At 38.7% G+C, this 21,571-nt stretch overlaps 1 protein-coding gene across 3 annotated transcripts in view; it reads left to right on the top strand.

Moving 5' to 3' along the window:
* rad18 (RAD18 E3 ubiquitin protein ligase) overlaps positions 1-21,571 on the top strand; it is a 61,943-nt gene that overhangs the window by 5,972 nt on the left and 34,400 nt on the right. For 2 of the 3 annotated variants that reach the window (XM_053636077.1, XM_053636078.1), the window contains exons 5-10: positions 9,665-10,002; positions 13,577-13,676; positions 14,144-14,188; positions 16,960-17,141; positions 19,882-19,952; positions 20,073-20,133. In XM_053636077.1, coding sequence (XP_053492052.1) covers positions 9,665-10,002; positions 13,577-13,676; positions 14,144-14,188; positions 16,960-17,141; positions 19,882-19,952; positions 20,073-20,133 — 797 coding nt within the window. The remainder of the gene's footprint in view (positions 1-9,664; positions 10,003-13,576; positions 13,677-14,143; positions 14,189-16,959; positions 17,142-19,881; positions 19,953-20,072; positions 20,134-21,571) is intronic. The other variant, XM_053636081.1, reaches the window with a different exon arrangement.

Below are 21,571 nucleotides of genomic sequence, written 5' to 3'. Positions count from 1 at the left end.
AGTCAGTACGGTTTACATGGACAACAATAATCCGATATTAACCCGATTAAGACGATACTCTGATTAAGAAACTAGCATGTAAACAGCGATTATTGATGACCTTAATCCGATTAAAGTCATACTCGAACTAAACACAAATCGAATTAAGACGTGTGGAGTACTCCTGTTTTAGTCACATTATCGACGTGCGTTATAGACATGTACACACCTTAATCACACTATTAACGTCATGTGGGAGTTTTCACCGCATTTTGTGACAGGATACACACACGGCAGCGCTCAACCGTTTTACGGCAAACAAGAGAGCACGGCTGCGTCCGAAACCGCGTACTTACCTATTATATAGTAGGAGAAATGCATGTATTTCTATATACTATATAGTAGATAAGTATAGTAGCACGCGGTTTTGGACGCAGTCCACGGCTTCAAGCAGTCGTCTATTTGCACGTATAGCATGCCAAATAATTAACTGCGCTTGAAGCTTTCGTAAAATGAAACACCCAAAACTGTATACGGTACCATAATGAAGACGAAGTGTATGTTGATACGTGAAATTCTGGAGGGAACGTCGGACGGCGTGGCGCGGTGACGTAATGACGTGTGCTGTTAATCGATCCATGTTCTATAACATGTAAAACGGGAACATGAAAGGAGTATTCTAAAAGCGACTCATGTAAACACCTTAATCACAATATTGTCTTACTCACAATAACGTCAATAATCAGATTACCGCTGTCCGTGTAAACGCAGTCAGTGTGCGACTGCTCTCCTGCTACACACTGTCTAAACGCAACTCACGTTTACATTCGTTTGTTACTTTCCTCTCTTTTCATTTATGTGGTTGTGTGTGATTGTTTAAAGCACATGAAGTGTGAATAGCACAAAAAAGGTTACTGAGCAGCCAGATGCCAGTATCAGTGAATGGTTTAGGCCTGATTGAACGCCTGATGGTTTAATTTTAAAATGCTGTCCAGTGTCTGAATATGAACACTTCCTTTGAGTTTTGTTGTTGATTAGTATTGGTGGGGATGCTTTTGAAATGACAGCAGGTTGCTTTTGGCAGATTTGGCACCCTGCTACTGATGAAACACAATCACGTGGTCAGTGAAGGTGCATTTGAGAGGACATGAAAAGACCAGCTTTGAACATCTGTCTGCCTCAGCTGTCCACATCCTTCCAAGAAGGATATTAACACCAATTGTGAACAGGGCCAGAGTTTCCACCAGAAACAACTGTGAGACAATTATAAGATCAGAGAGCCATAATGAAACACTCATGAGTGCTACAAACCATGGTGTACTGTATCTCTATCATTTCGATGTGTGAGAATGTGGACATGAATTATTTAAAAGCTACTTTAATGTGAACCCCTCTTCCCACACACTTTCTTTTTCAAGTCCTGCAAATATGTTTCTCAAACATGACCTCTGTAAGACTGATTCAAGGTAAATCTGTTGTGCTGATGGATATCATGAGGCAACTGTGATTGATGAGAAATCTATATCAGTTCTTCATATAGGTCGAGTTGCTGTCTTCTACAAACTTTGTGCTGTGAGTCTGGGTCACTGGCGGACATCGGTTTTCCCAATGCTGTCTGGTGTGTGAAGGGATAATTTACTACTTGTTGGAATAAGAGATGGCCATCAGTCTGGGGAGAGAAGTGCCTTAGATATCTCTGTTGCTCTCAGTTGCTTAATTTCCTGTTGTCGCCTGTCGATGCGAAAGGCAAAGTTTATCAAGGACCTTACAGGCAATATATATAATCCTCTTTTGATCTGTGTGTGTGTGTGTGTGTGTGTGTGTGTGTGTGTGTGTGTTTTCAGAGAATTGGTTTGAGTGATCGTGTGGAATGTTCTGAAGGTCGAACTTCTACTCACCAACCACTTTATTAGGAACATCTGTACACCTGCGCATTCATGCAGTTATCCAATCAGCCAATCATGTGGCAGCAGAGCAATGTGTAAACTCATACAGACATACGTTTACATTTATTCATTCAGCAGACACTTTTATCCAAAGGTACTTACAAATGAGGAAATACAAGCAAAGCGATGTATCAAGTGGAGAACAGTACAAGCAGTGCTACCATATAAGATTTATAATTGAGTTCTAGAGGAGCAAAGTGCACAGAGTTGAGGTGTAAGAGAAAGAGTAAGTGCAGATTTTTAATTTTATTTTATTTGTTTATTTATTTAAAGGAGGGACCAGGGGACAAGTTAGGGGTTCGTTAACTGCTCACAGAAGAGGTGGGTCTTTAGCTGTCTGGGTTGAGGTTGGAAGTTCATTCCACCACTGAGGGACAGTCATTTTGAAGGTTCTGGACAGATGGGAATTGGGTCAAGAACTTCAGTTGATGTTCATATCACTTAATGTTATATCATCCATGTTCTTTTCCAGGCTTGTTTCAGTGAGCCTGTGCCCACTGTAGTCTCATATTCCTGTTCTTGGCTGACAGGAGTGGAACTCTGATGTTGTAGCCCATCCATCACACCACATTTTAACATGTTGTGCACTCAGAGATGGTTTTCTGCTCACCATAGTTGTAAATTGTGGTTATTTACTGTAGCGTTCCTGTCACCCCGAACCACTCTGACCATTCTCCGCTGACGTTACTAATCAACAAGGCATTTCCACCCGCAAAACTGATGATCACTGCTCAAAGTTCCAGAAATCACAGTTTCCCCCATTCTGATGTTTGATGTGAACTTTAACTGAAGCACTTGACCTGTTTCTGCATGACTTTATGCATTGTGCTGCTGCCACGTGATTGGCTGATTGGAAAAATACTGAAAGAATAGCTGTATGGGTGTTTCTATTAAAGTGGCCATTGTGTGTGTGTGTGTGTGTATACAAGATACTGTAAAAACAACAGTTATATTTTGTTCAGTCATGCCACACAGCATTGTGGGATGATGGAACACGACTCCATTTGATCGACTTATTTCCATAGTGTCGTCTCATGAGTGCTGTTTCAGTGGAAAGTCTTTTCCTAATTAAATAAGCAAAAAACTGCAATATTATTGACAGTCTCACAACATACAGTATCACTCTGTCTTGATGTGAGAATATTATTAAAGTGCCTATGTTGACCACTGTCTTCAAATCAGACGTCCAAACCAAATGTTCATTATTAAATAGGCCTGTAAGGATTCACTGCAGTCACGAATCCATTCAAGGTACTTGGTTCATGATCCAATTTAATTCTCAGAAAATTTGAACAAAATGTGTGATATTCCTCTGTGGACAAAGTAAGTACACCCTTGGCCTCCAAAGCTAGTATTGCCTCCATTAGCGGAAATGACTTCTTGTGGGCGTTTTGCATAATTGTCCACCATCGGCTTGCTGGAATTTTGTGATCACTCTTCCACACAATATTCTTTCAGTTGCAAGATGTTTGAGATTTTGTTTTGCATGTACTGCCTGTTTCACATCCCCCCCCCCCCCCCACATCATTTCAATGGGATTCAAATCCGGACTTTGACTAGGCCATTCCGTTACCCTCCATTTCTTCTTTTTGAGTCATTCCATGGTGGATTTGCTAGTGTCCTTAGGATCGTTGTCCTGTTGAAAGGTCTGCTTTCGGCGGAAAAGCAATGAAAGCAAATCGCCCCGCCCACACGTGAGATTTGTGCCCGAGCGGCGGGCACTACGAAAAGTCTGACAGCGTAAATGAAAACTGGCCGCGCGTACATAAACCATGATTGGCAAAAATGAAACAGAAAATTGTTAACACTGCTGTTTATTTGAAGACCCTGTTAAACTTTTGCCACAGAGATCAGTGTCTTCAGTTTGAGAGTGGTTTTTCTTCTTTCTCTTTGTATATATTGTTAATTTCTTGAAAACGTACATTCAATACTTTTAGGCACAAATTTAATTCTATACAGTCTTTGGTTGTACAAAAGTAAGAAAAACAGGTATTGCATTGACAAATTTAATATGCAAGCTGTGCAAATAATGTATTGCTGCAAAGGGCAGAAACGCCAGCAATCTTTTTGCAAATTTTTGCAAAAAGGCAGACCTCAGCAACTGGTGCCTCATCAAAAGTCACAGTCAACATTGCTGTCCTTAAGTCATTAAGTCATGTATTTTCAGGCAAGTTGCTTTGGAAAATAAAATGTCAAATACTATCCAATTATTTAAGATTTATATATATATATATAAATTAGAAAGGTGTGTAATAACTGGATTTAATAGGCCTGTTTAAGATAGGTTAAAGTTAATACTTTGTTGTTGATTGATGTTGCGATAAAGTGACGTCTCGGTTTTTCTATAAACCGATCGCATGATGGCAAAAGATTTTAGGTAGTTTTGTCAATTTAATCTAGCTGATTAAATTGCTAATGTGGATTTCTTTTAAAAGACCCATTGCATGCAGAATGAAAAATCAATATGTCACAAGCCTAGTTGAAAACCCTACTTTGTGCCCAGTTGAACTTTTCAAACTGATGGACTGACATTCTTCCTAGGAATTTTTCTTTTTGTGTTTGACAAAATTCCTCTGATTATGTCAAGTTGCCAGGGCCGTATTAAGAGAAAGAGCCACATGTATAGACACTCAATCCACAGTGCTTGATAGTAGGGATAAGGTTTTATTGGTGGTGGTCTGTGTTGGCTCTTTGCCAAACATCGGCCTTCTCTTTCGCACATACACCCATCCATCCAGAGAGACACTCAGATCTTTTCAGCTTGTCCAATATCGGCACCTTAATAATAATAATAATAATAATAATAATAATAATAATAATAATAATAATAATATGCATGGGTTGTTTATGGAGTGCAGTTTCTGTTCATTGTTCTCCTTATTGTTAGTCTGCACTGATTCTCCAGAGGCATATAGTTACTTACTTTTAGACTTTATAGTTTAGAGATTTTAGTTTTATTTTTTATTCTTCTTGCAAAGTTGTGATTGTGATTTGTTGCAACTTTTTTGGGTGCACGATGGTTTAGTGGTTAGCATGTTTGCCTTGCACATCCTGCATTGGGGGTTTGATTCCTGCCTTCGCCCTATATGCGTGGAGTTTGCATCTCCATATGCTTTGGGGGTTTTCCGTGGGTACTCTGGTTTCCTCCCCCAGTCCGAAGACATGCGTTGTAGGCTGATTGACATTTCCAATTTGTATGTAGTGTGTGAATGTGTGTGCCCCGAGTCCCCTGGGATAGGCTCCAGGCTCCCTGCGACCCTGTGTAGGATAAGCACTATAGAAAATGGATGGATGAATACTTTTTATCAAATACGGTTTTTTTTGTTTTGTTTTTGTTTTTTCTTTTCTTGGCTAACCAAAAAAGTGTCTTATCATGTATTGGTTGCAGAAACTTTCATTCATGACTGTAGGTGTTGCATGTTTACATTTCTATCCATCAGTGAGCTGAATCGGGCTTAAGGGGACACCGGGAATGCAATTATGCATCGACTTTCTCTCTGATGTGCCATTGCTCTTGACCTGTCTGCCCTCGCCTCTTTCTCCCACAGCTTGTGAGGGATCAATCAGCTCCCAGACACAGCAGTGTGTTCAAAGTGAAAAGCTCTGTTTTTGCTTTAAAAGCTTATTTTATTTATTAATGACTGATCTTTCCTGATTATTTGCAGATTTGCAGCATTGTGAGATCATTTAATAATTCTTTTTATTTAGTGCAATGAAAGAAAAATGTTCCTTTTTGATTCTGAAAGTATAAAATACTGCCCTTCATTGATGTGTTTTCATAGTTTAGATTTATTATGTATGATTTTAAGTCAGACACAGGGTAATTAGATTATGTTTATCTGCTGCTACCGGTATAGAGTAGTTCTTCATCCTTTTGTGGACAGCCTGTCAGTTTTAACGGTATGGGTGGTATATTTTTATATCATTATTAAGCACTATTGTAGTCTGTTTTTGTAGTGCACAATCAAGAAATTGCATGTGTGACAGATTTCCCGTCTGATCTGCTGTTTACTGCGGCTCTATACAAGCAGACATGATCGTGCAGTGCGATTACGGTGACCTACAGTTTACACGTGCACACAATGCCCAATTAGTTCTTTTGTGCATTGGATTCTGCCTTTTTAAAAATAGATCTGATCCCATCTGAGATCAAGAGAGTGCGGAAAAAGGAGTGATGGAAGGGAGAGGAAGAAAAACATGCCCACTTGCACACTTCATATTAGCTTCACACACAATCCTGTCTCCACTCAGACTGACTCTGAAGTTCTTGTAATCGACGTTGATGTTTTGTTTGTTTGATCCAGGGGAATTTTAATGAGGCAATAACCTTGACCTACATTATTACATGAATTTATCTTCAGTTACTAATTTATTCTGCCCTGACCTATATTACTTGCTAACACCTAATAGTTTAACTTACATTTACCAATATCTGTGCATCCGTATGTTGAAAAACACCTAATTCACTTATTTATTTGTGTATATATATATTATATATATATATATATATATATATATATAACAGCCATTGTAACAAAGCAGCTGATGATTTAAATTCCTAATGAGCAAGCCAGAGGCTACAATAGCAAGGAAAAACTCTGAAATGACATTATCTACTGAAGCAGGAGTCAGTCTCGGGCAGAAGCTCGATGAGTATGAACATGATGCAGGTTTTATATTATGGTCTTTACAGTCACTAGATCACAACCCAGTTGAACACCTACAGGAGATTTTGTAACCAGCGTGTTCGTGCTCTCCACCACCTTCACACTGCTAACTGGGGTAATATCTTTTGAAGGAATTGTGTTCTCTGCTAAGGTACATTAAAGCTGTTCTGGCAGCTTGCGGTAGCTCAACAATTTATGACACGTTTTTTTCCCCTTTAATTTATCACTTTATTACTGATAATCAGTAGCTCCAGGCCAGAATTTGCCAGACTATAGCAGTATCTGAGCAGTACTTTGGATAGTTCATAGATTTGATTAGCCTACTAAACTGTCATTTCCAATGAAGATCTTACACTATTTAGCATAGTAGCATTAGAACAGGTGAGTGCAAAGTCTGGGCCCCTGGGCCAAATGCAGCCCGCAGACAGATGTTGACTAGCCAGTGGCTTCTCTTACTCTTTCTCTGCCTACACCTGCAAATGAATTTAGTGAATTGTATTTAGTCATGGCTACAGACAAAAATGCAGAGTTAACAGTGAGAAGGGGTGAATCTAAAAGAGCTGGAAAGCACAAAGACTGGATCGTGAATTCTTGAAAGATTCCTTAACTGAAGTTGATTTTTGCACAGATTGAAAATGACAATTTAATTTGAGTGTTAGTTTGTCCAATTACTTTTGGTCCATGAAATGGAGAAACTGCATACAGTACAAGTGCTCTAACTCCATTCCACTTGATTTCAGTGTAATTACCCTTAAACTTCAACTTATTGTGTGTGTGTGTGTGTGTGTGTATGTACATACAGTACCCTACACTAATATTGGCACCCTTGGTAAATATGAGCAAACAAGGCTTTGAAAAACTGTCTTTATTGTTTAACCTTTTTATCTTTCACAAAATTCACAAAAAATACTCTGCTTTCATGGATATCAAACAATTGCAAACACGACACAGGTTTATCAAAAACAAAATCTTTGATAAATATAGATGTGCAATAATTATTGGCACCTCTATGAATTCATATGAGGAAAAATATATTTGAAGTATATTCCCATTGATATGTAAAATTTTTGTAGGACACCTGGGTGATTAGAAACAGGAAATTGTTCAACCATGACTTCCTGTTTCACCGGGGTATAAATATGAGGTAACACAGGACAAATTCCCTCATTCCTAGTGATTCATAACAATGGGTAAGACCAAGGAATATAGCTGTGATGTGCAGCAGAAGGTTGTTGAGCTTCACAGAATGGGAAGCGGCTATAACAAAGTAGCACAAGCGTTGAAAATGCCCATTTCCTCCATCAGGGCAATAATTAAGAAGTTCCAGTCAACTGGACATGTTATGAATCAATATAATGTTATATGTTATATAATGTTTATAATAAATAAAATGTTATGTGTCTATATCGTCTCAACACACTGTGAAGAGGATGGTTCGAGTGGCCAAAAAATCTCCAAGGATCACAGCTGGAGAACTGCAGAAGTTAGTTGCATCTTGGGGTCAGAAAGTCTCCAAAACAACAGTCCATAATTTTAGAGTCACCTACATCACCACAAGTTGTTTTGGAAGGGTTTCAAGAAAAAAGCCTCTACTCTCATCCAAAAACAAACTCAAGCGTCTTCGGTTTTCCGGACACTACTGGAACTTCAAATGGGATCGGGTTCTATGGTCCGATGAAACCAAAATAGAGCTTTATGGTGCACACAGAGCAGTAGCCATATGGAAAATTACCTCATGCCCACGGTTAAATATGGTGTTGGCTCTTTAATGTTTTGGGGCTGTTTTTCTGCCAGAGGAAGGCTTAAAATGGGCCATGGTTGGATCTTCCAGCAGGACAATGATCCAAAACATACATCAAAATCAACACAAAAATGGTTTACTGACCACAAAATCAAGGTCCTGCCATGGCCATCCCAGTCCCCTGACTTGAACCCCATAGAAAACCTGTGGGGTGAACTGAAGAGGAGAGTCCACCAGCGTGGACCTCGTAATTTGAAGGATCTGGAGAGATTCTGTATGGAGGGATGGTCTCAGATCCCTTGCCATGTATTCTCCAACCTCATCAGGCATTATAGGAGAAGACACAGAACTGTCCTCTTTGCAAAGGGAGGTAGCACAAAGTATTGACTAAAAGGGTGCCAATAATTGTTGCACACCTATATTTAACAAAGATTGTTTGATAAAACCTGAGTTTTGTTTGTAATTGTTTGATATCCATGAGAACAGAGTATTTCTGTGAATTTTTTTTAAACAAACGTTTAAATAATAAAGACAGTTTCAAAGCCGCCTTTGCTCATATTTATCAAGGGTGCCAATATTAATGGAGATCACTGTAAACTTACAAAATGTCCTCAGACATTTGATTGGGTCTAATCTGGCTCCCTTTGGGAAAAAAAAGTTGAGATATTTCTGCCTTAGTAGTCAGTAGCTAATCAAATACAGCTTTATTAACTCTTCCAGCCCTGGTGTTTTAATGCACTTTCCTTGCCTGGCATTACAGTTCATTCACGATTTGTGCCTGTCTTTGAAAAACAAACAGCCATCTCTGGAGTATAGAAATTTTTTTTTATCTTGGATTATTTATGCTGATAATGAAGTCAATATTAGCATTGTACGAAGGTTATTTATGTGTCAGCAGAAAATAAAAAGCAGAAGGCTATATCTGCATCAGCAGTTCATTTCATAACATTAGTTTCATGTGTAAGTTTCAAGTTCCAGGATAGAAATAAATTATGAATGTAATGAATAAGTGCCTTAAATGTTTTTGGAAGGGGTTTTGGAGTAAAAAAAAATATATATATATGCATGTGATTTTAACAAATTGTATAGCTTTAATTAATTAATTAATAGTAGAATCTGTCTGGCAAAAAAAAAAAATGGTCTTGCAGATACCTAATCTGATTTTGTAATCTTGCAGAAAGCAGATAACGATTAGTCATAATTTGCTCTCATTAGTGTCAGTACACAATCATATACCCACTCACCAACATTCCAGTTTTATAAATGCATATCGATAACCTAACTAACTTGCTATGTTTCTCTCTCTCTCTCTCTCTCTGTTGTGTCTCCAGGCAACAGCTGTCTCAGACAATTTTTGAGTCCCCTCCAATCTCCCCCGAGACACCGACAATGGCCGTTGGAGAAAAAGCAGCGAGGCAGAAAGCCCTTAAAAAAGAGGGCACTCCTCTGACTCACTTCTTCCAGAAACGTGCCCCAGTCAGCTCTTCCATAGGAGCACAGTCAGGCTCTAAGGGTCTGTTCCCAGTGAAACAGGAGCCCATGGAGGTGTGTGTGCAAGGCGCTCTCCTGCCAGAGAGTGCAGTGACTGCGACCACAGCAGTGAAAGAAAAGAAGCTGGACATGTGTGCTTTTCCCTCCACATCGCAGGATATTAAACCTGTGGTCAAAGGTGATGCAAACCTATATTCATGGTGTTTTGGATTACTCATGTTCATAATTATTATACCGCTTTATTCTGTAGACTGCTGGAAACACTCAAAAAAGAAAGAAAACTTTCAGGTTCATGCTTAGGTGCCAAAGCATTCCACTAAAATACAATTTAAAATGTAATTTTTAGGGCATTTTCAGACCTGTAGATCTGTGCTTTGTGCCGAAACGGTGATTTGAATGGTTGCTATGTTGCCTTTTCTCCTTGGCTTGATTTAAAAGCATTTCATTTAAAAGCATATCAAAATGTGTCTACGCAAGGCATGTGTGAGTAAACTGTCCTCTGGTAGAGCATCCAAAGAGAATTCCATGAAAATTGTATCGAAAACATTAACTTTCACTGTATTGTTTTGAACATTTCTATTTTAACAAAAGTATTGTTCCATTACCAGCATATTTTACGAAAAAAAAACGACAAAAAAACAACAAAAAAAAACTTAGTGGTCGGACTTAGTAACACACCATGATGCCAACCTCAAGGAGAATTCCGACTCCCTTTGGCCATATAGTGTATATATTAAGTTGGCAGAGTGTATCCCATTCTCAGGGGTGAGGTGTCGAGCAACATCTTGTGATTGGAGAGGCTGCACATATGCTAGGTTCAGAATAGCCACCATATTCCCAGTGCATGCCACATGCAATGCTATATCTTAAGTTTTCCCTTAGGAGTTATTAGTGCATGTGTAGTCAGCACTTGGGTAGCACATAGCAAGGTGTAGTGCTTCATCTGGAGGAGAACCAGAGAGAGGGAGTCATTGTCAAAGTGGCACAGGAAAACCTGTTGTCACAGGTGCTATGCAGAAAAGTACATTCGATGATGGGGGCTGCGTCACATTATCCAATGCTTCTTGAGCCATAACCATCTTCAGGGAGGCTGGCACAGTTAGGCTAGGAGCGTGCCGTAGGTGCATGCAAGCTGGCAGGGCAAAGCATCTTCATACGCCTTCGGTAAGTGGTAAGAAGTACGACGGACCGCTGACTCACAAGGAGGTCTCTGTTAAGAGTCAAAGCCTCCGCTCCTCATTGATTTCAGAAAGCCTTGTCTGCTGCCAAATTGTTGACTTGTCTACGGCGTAACTGTTTCCTAGCAAAAATAGCCTGTTGATTGTTCTATGGAAATGGATTGTTTTTATAGTCAGCACCATGCCTTGCTACAAAACTGTGATATACTAACAAGTCTCCTTGGCAGAGAAGATGTAAATAATATAGCACAGGTTGTTGAAATATATACTTTACTTTAAAGGTATGCTCTTCTGTGATTTCTAAACTGCTTAGCACTTTTATTTTAAAGGTTTTGGTACATTTCGTGAAATGTTGTGAGGCGGTTTATGTAATTTTCTGTAAAGACTTTATATTGTTGAGGTCATTCCGAAACCTCTGCAGTTACTTTCCTCTTGGTGGCCACATGCAGCTCTAACAGCTCATTATGCAAATGTTTGCTTTTACGTCTCTTTACCCTGTGCTGTGAAGTTCTGAGAAGAGAGAATTTCTCAGTGGCTTTAAATGTTAGTATTGTGCTGATGAGTTTTGAATCTGAATGGTGTCTTTGCCTGATGCCACCTTTCGAAGGTTTGCGTAAGATTACTTCTTCATTTACATTCTGGAAAGTGCCTTTCATATCTGGCGGAAATGAACCGAGCTCCGGTCGCTTCACCTCTGCTACGACGACTCAAAATTGCTGCGTTTAGGGGCAGGTGGTCCTCTGAGCCTTTTATTGAGCCTTTTATTATATCATCTTCAAACAATAGAATGGGTACGTGTATGTAAAATTAACAACTTGCATCTAGAGCAATAAATGATGAGCATTAAAAAAAAGAAAAAAGAAAAATAGCCTATATATTAAACTAACTGACTACAGGTGATGGTTAATCAGTTTAATGGGCTTGGGCACAAATTTTACTCTCCATCTGCTGTCTCTTGGTGTTTATTCCTCCTGTTCCTTGAGTGTGTGTGTGTGTGTGTGTGTGTGTGTGTGAATTGCACACACTGACTCTTCTTTTTTTTTTTTTTTTGCTTTATTATTTTGCTGTTGAAGCTGCTGAACCACTGCTTTATAAGTTTATAAGTCTTTTGAGTTCTGTAATCAGTCCTTCTGGGATTTTGCGATCACAGAAATGAATGCAAAATCAAGCAAACTCTGCAATATTTGGTAGAGATCCACCGATGTACCGGCCAATAATCGGTATCGGCTGATAAAGGCAATTATTCACGCTATCAGCTATTGGCCGACAGTTTAAAAACCTCCGATGATCAGGGCCGATTACATCCTGTCGTTCAAAAGAGGGCGAGAAAACACCTCGATTTCGTGCTGTGTGTAAAGATGATGTCTCTTGTGTGGAATGACGACAAAACTGCAGTTTGTAAGCGCCGCAAGCTCCGCACTGCTACAAACTTACACCGGACGCTGCAGCGGTGAAGCGGGAGTTTCAGCGTCGAGTCTAATTTTGTCATTTTTTTTTGCCACACTGCTCGCGCTGAATTAAAGCGACAGTACACTGTTGAAAGATTTAAATGAAGATGAGTTAACGACAAACGTATATATTGCACAGACAGATATATTTGTAGAGTAGTATATTTCATATCCACTTAATGTTCATATATAAAAATGCTTATATTGTATATTACCAGTTTGATGTCACTGATGAAGTAGAAATGCTTGTGAAGTAGAATGATGAAGTAGAAATGTTTGTGGTGAGTGAATGTGAGACTAACAGGCGTTTTTCTTAGAATTCAGTCAATGTCAATATGAATTAATAACATGCAATAAGTTAAGAAATCTTACTTTAATCTTCAGAATTTAGTAAATGTGTTCATGTTAATTAGAGTAATGGGTTTTCTGTTGATGAGACCAGTTACTGTGAAACAACTTGTTGAAATGGAGAGAATAAAGTTTTTATTTGTATTTCTTTCAGAATTATGGAATTAATTATTATTCATTTAAAAGAAGGCATAAAAGGCAGAACTATCGGTATCGGCTGACATCACTCTGAATAATCGCTTATCGGTATCGGGTGAGACATTTAGCATCGGTGCATCTCTGATATTTGGAGGAGCTTGCAATTTTTCAAAATTACAGCAGATTTTCTGCAGATTTGAGCCGAGATGTGTCATGTGACATCATAACAACGCACATTCAGCCAAAGACTCTTCGATTCACGTGCATCGAACATAAGTACAGCTAAAAGGTATCGTTTACCAACAAATATCACTGCAGAACACCATGCAAACGATTTTGTGCAATTGCGATTTGCCAATTCAAGTAGTTTTCTGCAAAAAAAAAAAAAAAAGGTCGCAGAATTTGAAAACAGCCGCAGCAAAATCAAACATTTATGGCCGCAACAATCACAAAAAAGCCCTGGTGAAATCCTGTCCGGACTGTGTAATTACAATAGAATCGAGTGGGGTTTTTTTTTTTTTTTCCAATTTCTCTTTGCTACAGAAACACAAGGACTTGCATGATTTGTAAGATTTTGTAATACAAAAAAGTTGTCCAGATGTGTTAAAAATATCGTTTCTGCTTTGGTATTGTGTTCCAGTGGACTGCCCAGTGTGTGGACTAGAAGTGCCGCAGCAACACATTAATAAACATCTGGATACATGCCTGACCAGTGGGGACAAGAAGGATAGCCTTAGAAGGTTTGGAAACGAAGTTGTATTATTACTGCAAGCTGACTTGTACTGAAACATGAATGTAACTGCCTGTAGCAGCAATGACAGCAGTGTTACAAGCTTTCACGCGTAAAAGAAATTCGGAGCCTTTCATTACTGTTATTACTGTTATATGGTCATATAACCTTCTTGTAAAAATGCAGCTTTCCCGTGGCAGTGCCTTCGTAAAATATAGTTATGGATGGGTAAGATTCATAAAATACAGCAGCTGTATTGCTTTCCTGGTTTGTGAAAAATGACATATTTTTAAAATAAGGTCTATGGTTGTAAATATACTCGCAGCAGAAGACAGAAACTTTCAAACCCAACATTTAATGGCAGCATACTAAAGTGACCGGGGCAGAATTTCTGCATAGGTCTACATAATGCTCTTTGTATCGTTGTATAAGAAGAGTTTCATTGTGTCTTACAAAATATGATTATCTTCCCCTTAGGTCCGACCAGCTAGGCTTTTCTGGTTCTGCATTTACAGAGCCAAAGTAAGTGTCCACGTTTGTCTTAGAGTAATACAATTAGAAGGTGCTTTTTACACACATCTAGCATCTTGACAGATGATGTAAAAAGCACTGTTACTCATTTGTTTGTCTGAAGATGTGGTGAGCACACACATCCACAGATTAATCACAGCTGTAGAGGACAGCACTGAAAACCGCCATGTAGAATATGTCCACTTTTTAGCACTAGCACCCAAATGTGTTTGTAATGCGAGAGTTTTTAAAAACAAAACAAACCCCCTCCCACACACACACAGTTTCTGAAGGGCGGTGTTGCCTTTTCAGTTGAGTCCCTTGGTCATGAAAAATGTTTGATTTATAAATCAAATGTATTTTCGGGTATGTTTGTCATCAGTGAACACAGCTACGTTTTTAGATAGCAGCACTTTATCTCCCTGGATTTCTTCTTCCATCAGCGTTGTGGCCATATCCCAGCTTTAAACCATTTCTTTATTTCTTCACCTCATGCCAAGGCAGAAAATTTGCCTTCAGAATCATAAAAGATGATCGTTGCGTCTCCAGGATTTTGTTTATGTGAACGTGTTTCTATGCAGCCCAATTATTCTCCACCCTGGCAGTTGAGGTTGACCTGATTGGCTTTGCGGCAGAACTTCATGGAAGGACTGATGAATGTGGTTGTGCTTCAGCATTCTGATGGCCTTAAGCGTATCCCAGCACTCCACATGCACACAGAGAGATTGATGGCAGATGGATGGAAATATGATGCATGGTTAATATGTGGTGTTTTTTGGCCTGTGTGTCTAAATGGGTTTTGATGAGTGACTTAATGGAGTTCGTCATGTTGTGTCTTTATTCTGAAAGCTCAGCTTTTGTCTTACACAGCAGATACAGTTGTACCCCATTCATTTTCAGTGGACGTAAAAAGTCTACAGACCCCTGTTAAAATGGCAGGTTTGTAGGATGTAAAATAATGAAACCAAGATAAATCATGTCTGAACCATTTCAACGTTTTATTTTAACCTATTAATTAAAGTGAAAAACTATAATAATCATTTTACGGGAAAATTATTTCTTTATATATTTAAAAAAATAACCTGCTTGCACACCCTCAAATTAACACCTAGTTGAAGCCCCTTTAGATTTCATCACATCGTTCAGTCTTTTTGGGTAAAAGTCGGTCAGTTTGGCACATCTTGACAGCCATTTTTTTACCTTTCTTCCTTGCAAAAAACTGTCAAATTGGCTAAGGCATCTCCTGTGCACAGCCTTCCTCAGGCCACCCCACAGATTTTTATTTTTTTTTTTAAACATTCTCCTCATTGTAAAATTTGGTACAAAAAATGATTCCAAATTAAATACATAACACAAATTAGTGACCTATCTTCTTCTTTTCCCGTTTAACACACTTCTTCTATCATTTTAGCATTTTAAAATAAAATTAGCAATGCCAAATAAACTATTACACACACAAATAAGGGGGAGGGGGGGGGCTATCTTGGTACAAATATACTCGTAACACTTTTGTATGCATCAGACTAAATTTAAAGTACAGTCAGTGCAGTGTTATTGAAATAATCCGTGAATGGTTCCCATGTGGTAAAAAAAAAAAAAACGTTTACACCCTTCCTTTCAGTGAAAATGTTTTCCAGCCGAAGGTGTTGCATGACATCATCTTCCCTTTCCAGTTAAATAAAATGAATCTTCGTGCTAAGGGTGTGGCAAATGCAATCATATGATATTTTTTGTTTGACATCACTTGATATTTACGTTACAACGTCACAATAAAGGTGAAAAAGGTTCTGACATGATTTTCATTTTTACATCACAAAAAACCTGCCATTTTAGCAGACTTGTTACACCCACTGTACATACCCCTTGAAGAATCTGCAAAATGTTAATAATTTAAAAAAAAGAATAAGAGGGATCATTTAAAATGGCATTTTGTTTAGTTAGTACTGCCCTGAATAAGCTATTTCACATAACGGATGTTTACATATAATATTGAATTTACACAAATGAACCAGTTCAAAGGTTTACATATGCTTGATTATTAATACTGTGTGTCGTTACCTGGATGATCCATGGCAGTTTTTATGTTTTGTGAGAGTTGTTCATGAGTCCCTTGTTTGTCCTGAGCAGTTAAACTGTCCACTGTTCTTCAGAAAAAATCCTCCACGTCCTGCACATTCTTTCCTTTTCCAGCATTTTTTTTTTTTTTTTGCATATTTAACCCCTTTACTAACAGCGGCTATATGATGCTGAGATCCATGTTTTCACACTGAGGACAACTGAGGGACTCGGACACAACTATTCCAAAAGGTGCAAACGTTCACTGATGCTCCAGAAGGCAACACGATACATTAAGAGCCAGGGGGATGTAAACTTTTGGACAGGATGATCGGTGTAAATTGTTATTGTTTTGTCTTCTGGAAGACATGTAACTATCTTGTGTAGCTTTCCGAAGGGCAGAACTAAATGGGGGGGAAAAAAGATCTTTAAACCAAATAATAACAATTTACACCGATCATCCTGTTCAAAAGTTTCAGGGCAGTCCAAAACAGTTTGCAGATTCTGCAGGAGTATGTATGTACTGTAAATTTATGGGCACAGCTGTATCTTACTGGTTTAACCTTATTGTTTAACATTGGAAAGATAATTTAATAGGCTGGAAAGGTACTTTCCCTTATATTTAACATTATTCTTAAGAGTTTCCTTTAAATCCCAGCACTTATTCTTATTCAGCACTTGTTATGCTTTGAAATTGACCATTGTCGGGCGGTTTTGTATGTCGTCAGGTCTCGGAAGCGCAGGCCGATGGCTAAACTGGTGTACACGCTGCTGACAATGGTGGAGCTAAAGAGAAGGCTGAGAGAGTGCCATCTGTCCACGCAAGGTTCCAGAGAGCAGCTCATCCGACGGCACCAGGAGTTCACACACATCTACAACGCACAGTGTGATGCAGTCAACCCCAGATCGAGTACGTCTTCATCAGTCGATAAGAGATGACTAAATAAATCAGCTGGAACAAAAGATGAAGCCCAGAAAATACTTTTCAAAAAAAATGTAACCTTCTGAACTGGTTTTCTTGTCTCCTTATTTGCCAAATGTATTTTCCCTTGAGACACATTCCCCGGTATTTATCGAAGTTTGGTTACGGAGATCAACCTGTTTAGTAGTCATACGTTTGGATCTCTTTAGACTATGGAGGAGAAAAAAAAAGGAAATTTACAAGCTATTCTTTGTTCTAATTTATATATATTTTCTTGAATGAGCATGCTGTGAGAAAAGGATTGTACGTAGGTAGTGTGTTTTTTCAGGTTGTGTTTAAATATAGTGTAGTAAACAGGCTAGAAGTTTGCTAGAGGGTAATTTTATAGTTGTGCAGTTAGTCACGCTGTGGAGGGCAACGAATCTAGTAAAAACCACTGTCGGCTATCTTGTGCCCTTGCAAACATTTTGACTTTGTCTTCCTTTAACTGGATTGGGTCCTTTTTTTTTTTTGCTTGGATGGTGACCTTGTTTCTCAGAAGAGTCTCATTTTATAGCTATTTTTTCCCTCTGGTAGCTTGCGGTAGAAGCTGATAGAATGATTAAAGTTCAAGGGTTTGGATTGATTACATTCAACTTCTAGTTTCTTGATAGTATTCTTAGACCCTGACCTATTTTTTTTTTTTAACTCTCATGAGGATGTGTTTTGATTGAGACCAAACGTAGCACTTTTGTCAAGCCTAGTGCACACTATACAACTTTAGCCCTGGTTTCCTATTCGCATAGTGTGTACACCATACAATAGCAAACAACTGATCGCAAGCAAAGGGTCAGCAATTCTGAGATTTTTCTGAGAGAAGTCTTGTAGTGTGCACTCAGCTTAGCTCACTCTGAATAAGGGCATCTGCCAAATGCTGTAGATCAGTGGTTCTCAACGAGGGGGCGCGGAGAGATCGGGAGTGGGGCGCAAATTGTTTTCTAGAAATAAAAGACAGTCAGGGAATCATTTGGGTACTCTGCATTTTATTGCTTTTCAAAATAGAATGTGCATAAATGGAAAAACCCTGCGTTCTCTCTCCCTCTGTATTTTCTTTTTGTTGGGGAGAGGCAGAGCTTAGACTGATTTTTATCTCGCTGTCCGTGCAGACCAGTGTTGCCAACTTAGCGACTTTTCAGACCCCTTTAGCGGCTTTTTTTTTTTTTGCAAAAAAAAAAAGGGGCCTAATGACAAACCTTAGTGACTTTCCAAATATCACCAGTACTGTCCTGCAAGTGCGAGGTCTCGCTTTCGCGCTTCACTCTCACCTCTCTCTGCGTCCGCTCTGTTCAGTGAGGGGCTGAAAGCCGGAGCAGCACATCCCACTGCTCGCACTGCAGCTGACAGATGTGAATGTAAAAAAGAAGCAAGCGCAGGTGTCCCACCGATTGATTTAACAATGTCATGGACGACGAGCCGCGTCCTTCTTCGCAATTTACATCATTCGTATGCGGATGTTTTTAGTACACAAGACTAATGGAATGCAGTATATTTTACATGTAAAATAGTCCACGTTATTACAGCCTAGTTCTCTTGTTCAGACTAGTTATGGTGTTCAGAAACAAGATCAATTTTCAAGATCACCCTTTCTTTATCAATCAAAAAGTTAATTCGTGTTCTATACCCGTCTGTTATGTAGTTTTATAAAAGTTATTAAAACAAATTATAAAAGTAAATTTAAAATTTTTTTAAAAAAAACCTATCAAAACAGATTATTGTTTAGGTTATATATAGCTAAATAGATTTAATATAGAATAGATGATCATTATATCTGGTGTCCTCCAATAGTTTGGGGGGGGGGGGATGGAGTTCCACATGATAGGGGATGTTTGGGGGGGGGGGTTAGTTACAAAAGGTTAAGCCCATCTGCTGTAGATGAAAAAATTATTCTACTGACTGAGCCAAAAATTGTCGAGGCAATTAATTTCTACAATGTTTTTTTGTTTTAGGGCAAGGATAACGACATTTAATATGCTGAAATGGTAAAAACGGGAAATGAATGTATATGGCTTGGAAAAAAAAAAAAACATGCAATCTTCATTGCATTTCTTTGCCCATGTTAAGACCGATTAAAAGGGTTTAAAACCCAACCGTAGCTCAGTTTATTTGATTATATTAATTGACAATGAGATTATACTCCTTGCCAATTAAGGGTGGGCGATATGACAAAAATATCATTTCTTGAATACACGACTTGCCTCGTGATATATGCCTAACAAACTACCAGCAAAACAGCACTTTATAAAAAAAGTCTGAGACTCTTGTTTAATGTGTTCAAAAATTTCTTTTTCCGACTTTAATGATCCAGACAGCAGAAAACTTTATTAAATCAGCTTCCAGAGTTTGTGAAAATAAAAATTGTGAAGATATCATGATGCCCACAATCTCATGAAAGTGTTTTCTGACACAATTTATCACATTACTGATATCGTCATACTGCCTTCCGTACTTCTAGTGAGGGTGTTTTTTTTTTTGTTTTTTTTTTTTGGCCTGAGCGAATCGGGACGTTCTGTAGCAATGCAACGGTGAAACCTGTTACAGTGATCCATTTTTGAGTTTTAGTATTAGGACTGGAATTCTACCCATCCCCAATCAATTTATTGCCAATCTTCTAGTCACTGTAATCTCAGTATGGTCAGTAAAACGTCAGTCATTGTGTACTTGATGTAATATACCTTTTTCATTCTGACAGGTGAGGACATTGCCAGAGAGGTTGAAAACAATGAGAAGATGAGGAATCAGCTGGACAGTAAAAGAAAACCTGTATGTGCATCGTCTTGCCTTTTCTCTCAATGGCGTGTGTCGATTACGCATGCCAATCTGTTATGTCTTTAAAAATCTGCTTTTGCTACAAACTAATGTTTCCTTTTTTCCCCTTTGTAGGCAATAGTCATCACTAAAAACCACACAGCCAGTGAAATTGAGCAGTTGCACTGCGATTACCGTAAGTTGGGTCATTTTTCTTATGAAAAATGAAAGTCACACGTAATTGGACACCCCCCTCCCCCCCAAAGGTGTCCCAGAAGTTAACACTTTTCAGTAAAATGTCTTCCAAAATTTTTGATACTTTAGTTTAGATTATTATTATTTTTTTATTTATTTTTTTTTCAGATAGCCTTTAAGAATACCTTTTGAAGTCATTCTCATGGCTGGATCAGGAAGCTGTCGCAAGGTTGCGATGTACTTTAACAGGAAACATGGCAAACACATCATGCACAAAACTTCTCTGGAGACTTTTGGGGCACCCTGTAGTCCATATAAACCAACCGTGTTTTCAAGCCTTGCTGTTAAAATATCATGGTCAATAGTATCACTCAACAGTTCTGCACTCAAGTCCAACGGAAGCAAAACTGAAAAATCTCCGCAGTCCGAGGCAAACCGCAGGCCACTGACCCCTTTAGCGAGCACTGATTCCGTATTGTGATTCTGTCAGAAATAACTAAAGACTGAAACACATCAGGCTTGTTATTCCTTCCTCAAAAGTACACAGTCTGTTGGGCTTCCGTTCCCTCATGCGATCTGCGATCGGTTAACGACAGACGCTTAGTAGTGCCTACTCAGCAAGGCATGAGATCTCTTTCCAGAACCTTCAAAATAACTGTCCTTTAGTGGTGGAATGAACTTCCGACCTCAATCCGGACAGCAGAATCTGCCACGAGTTTAAAAAAAACTCTACTCTGTACACTTTGCTTCTCTAGAACGCAGTTATAAATCTTGCATGGTGGCACTGCTTGTACTGTTCTCCGCTTGCTATATCGCTTTGCTTGTATTTCCTCATTTGTAAGACAAAAGCGTCTGCTAAATGAATAAATGTGAATGTTGGGCAAAAGTCTTGGATATAAATTATATATATATATATAATATTATAAGTGTATTTGAAATAGGAGAGAAATGTGTAGATCTGAGACTTGTGGCACGGTTCCTTAAAGAGAGGTATGTGGCATGTTTTTAACCTCTAAGTCCTGATTACTAATTAAATAAAAAGCTTTTATTTATTTATTTTTTTAAATGAGCAATTTTAAGTTTTTGCTAATTAAGTAATTAACTCAAGTGGCTTCTGGTGAGCATCGAGCAACCGATTTTTCTCCAACTTCTGCACTTTATACTTTATTTCTGACTATTCATTAGTGTGTTTTGCCTGCTACATTACACACTCCAGCTGAGCAGACTGCCTGTCACTAAGACTATTTTGACTAGGCGGATGATTAGCATGGACTGATGACTTTTCAGAATCAGGAACACGCAGGTATGTGGAGACACTGATGAAAGCCAGCTAAATAAGCCACAGAGCACAGCAGTCATATACATCTGCTGCCAACACAGCACACAGTCACCTCTCAGTTCAACGTATTGAGAACAAAGACACTAAACACTACAGCTCA

Source organism: Ictalurus furcatus, chromosome 11, assembly GCF_023375685.1.
Source record: "Ictalurus furcatus strain D&B chromosome 11, Billie_1.0, whole genome shotgun sequence".
NCBI lineage: Eukaryota > Metazoa > Chordata > Actinopteri > Siluriformes > Ictaluridae > Ictalurus > Ictalurus furcatus.
Note: the sequence above shows the minus strand (reverse complement) of the source record. Positions and strands in the feature narration are given on the sequence as shown.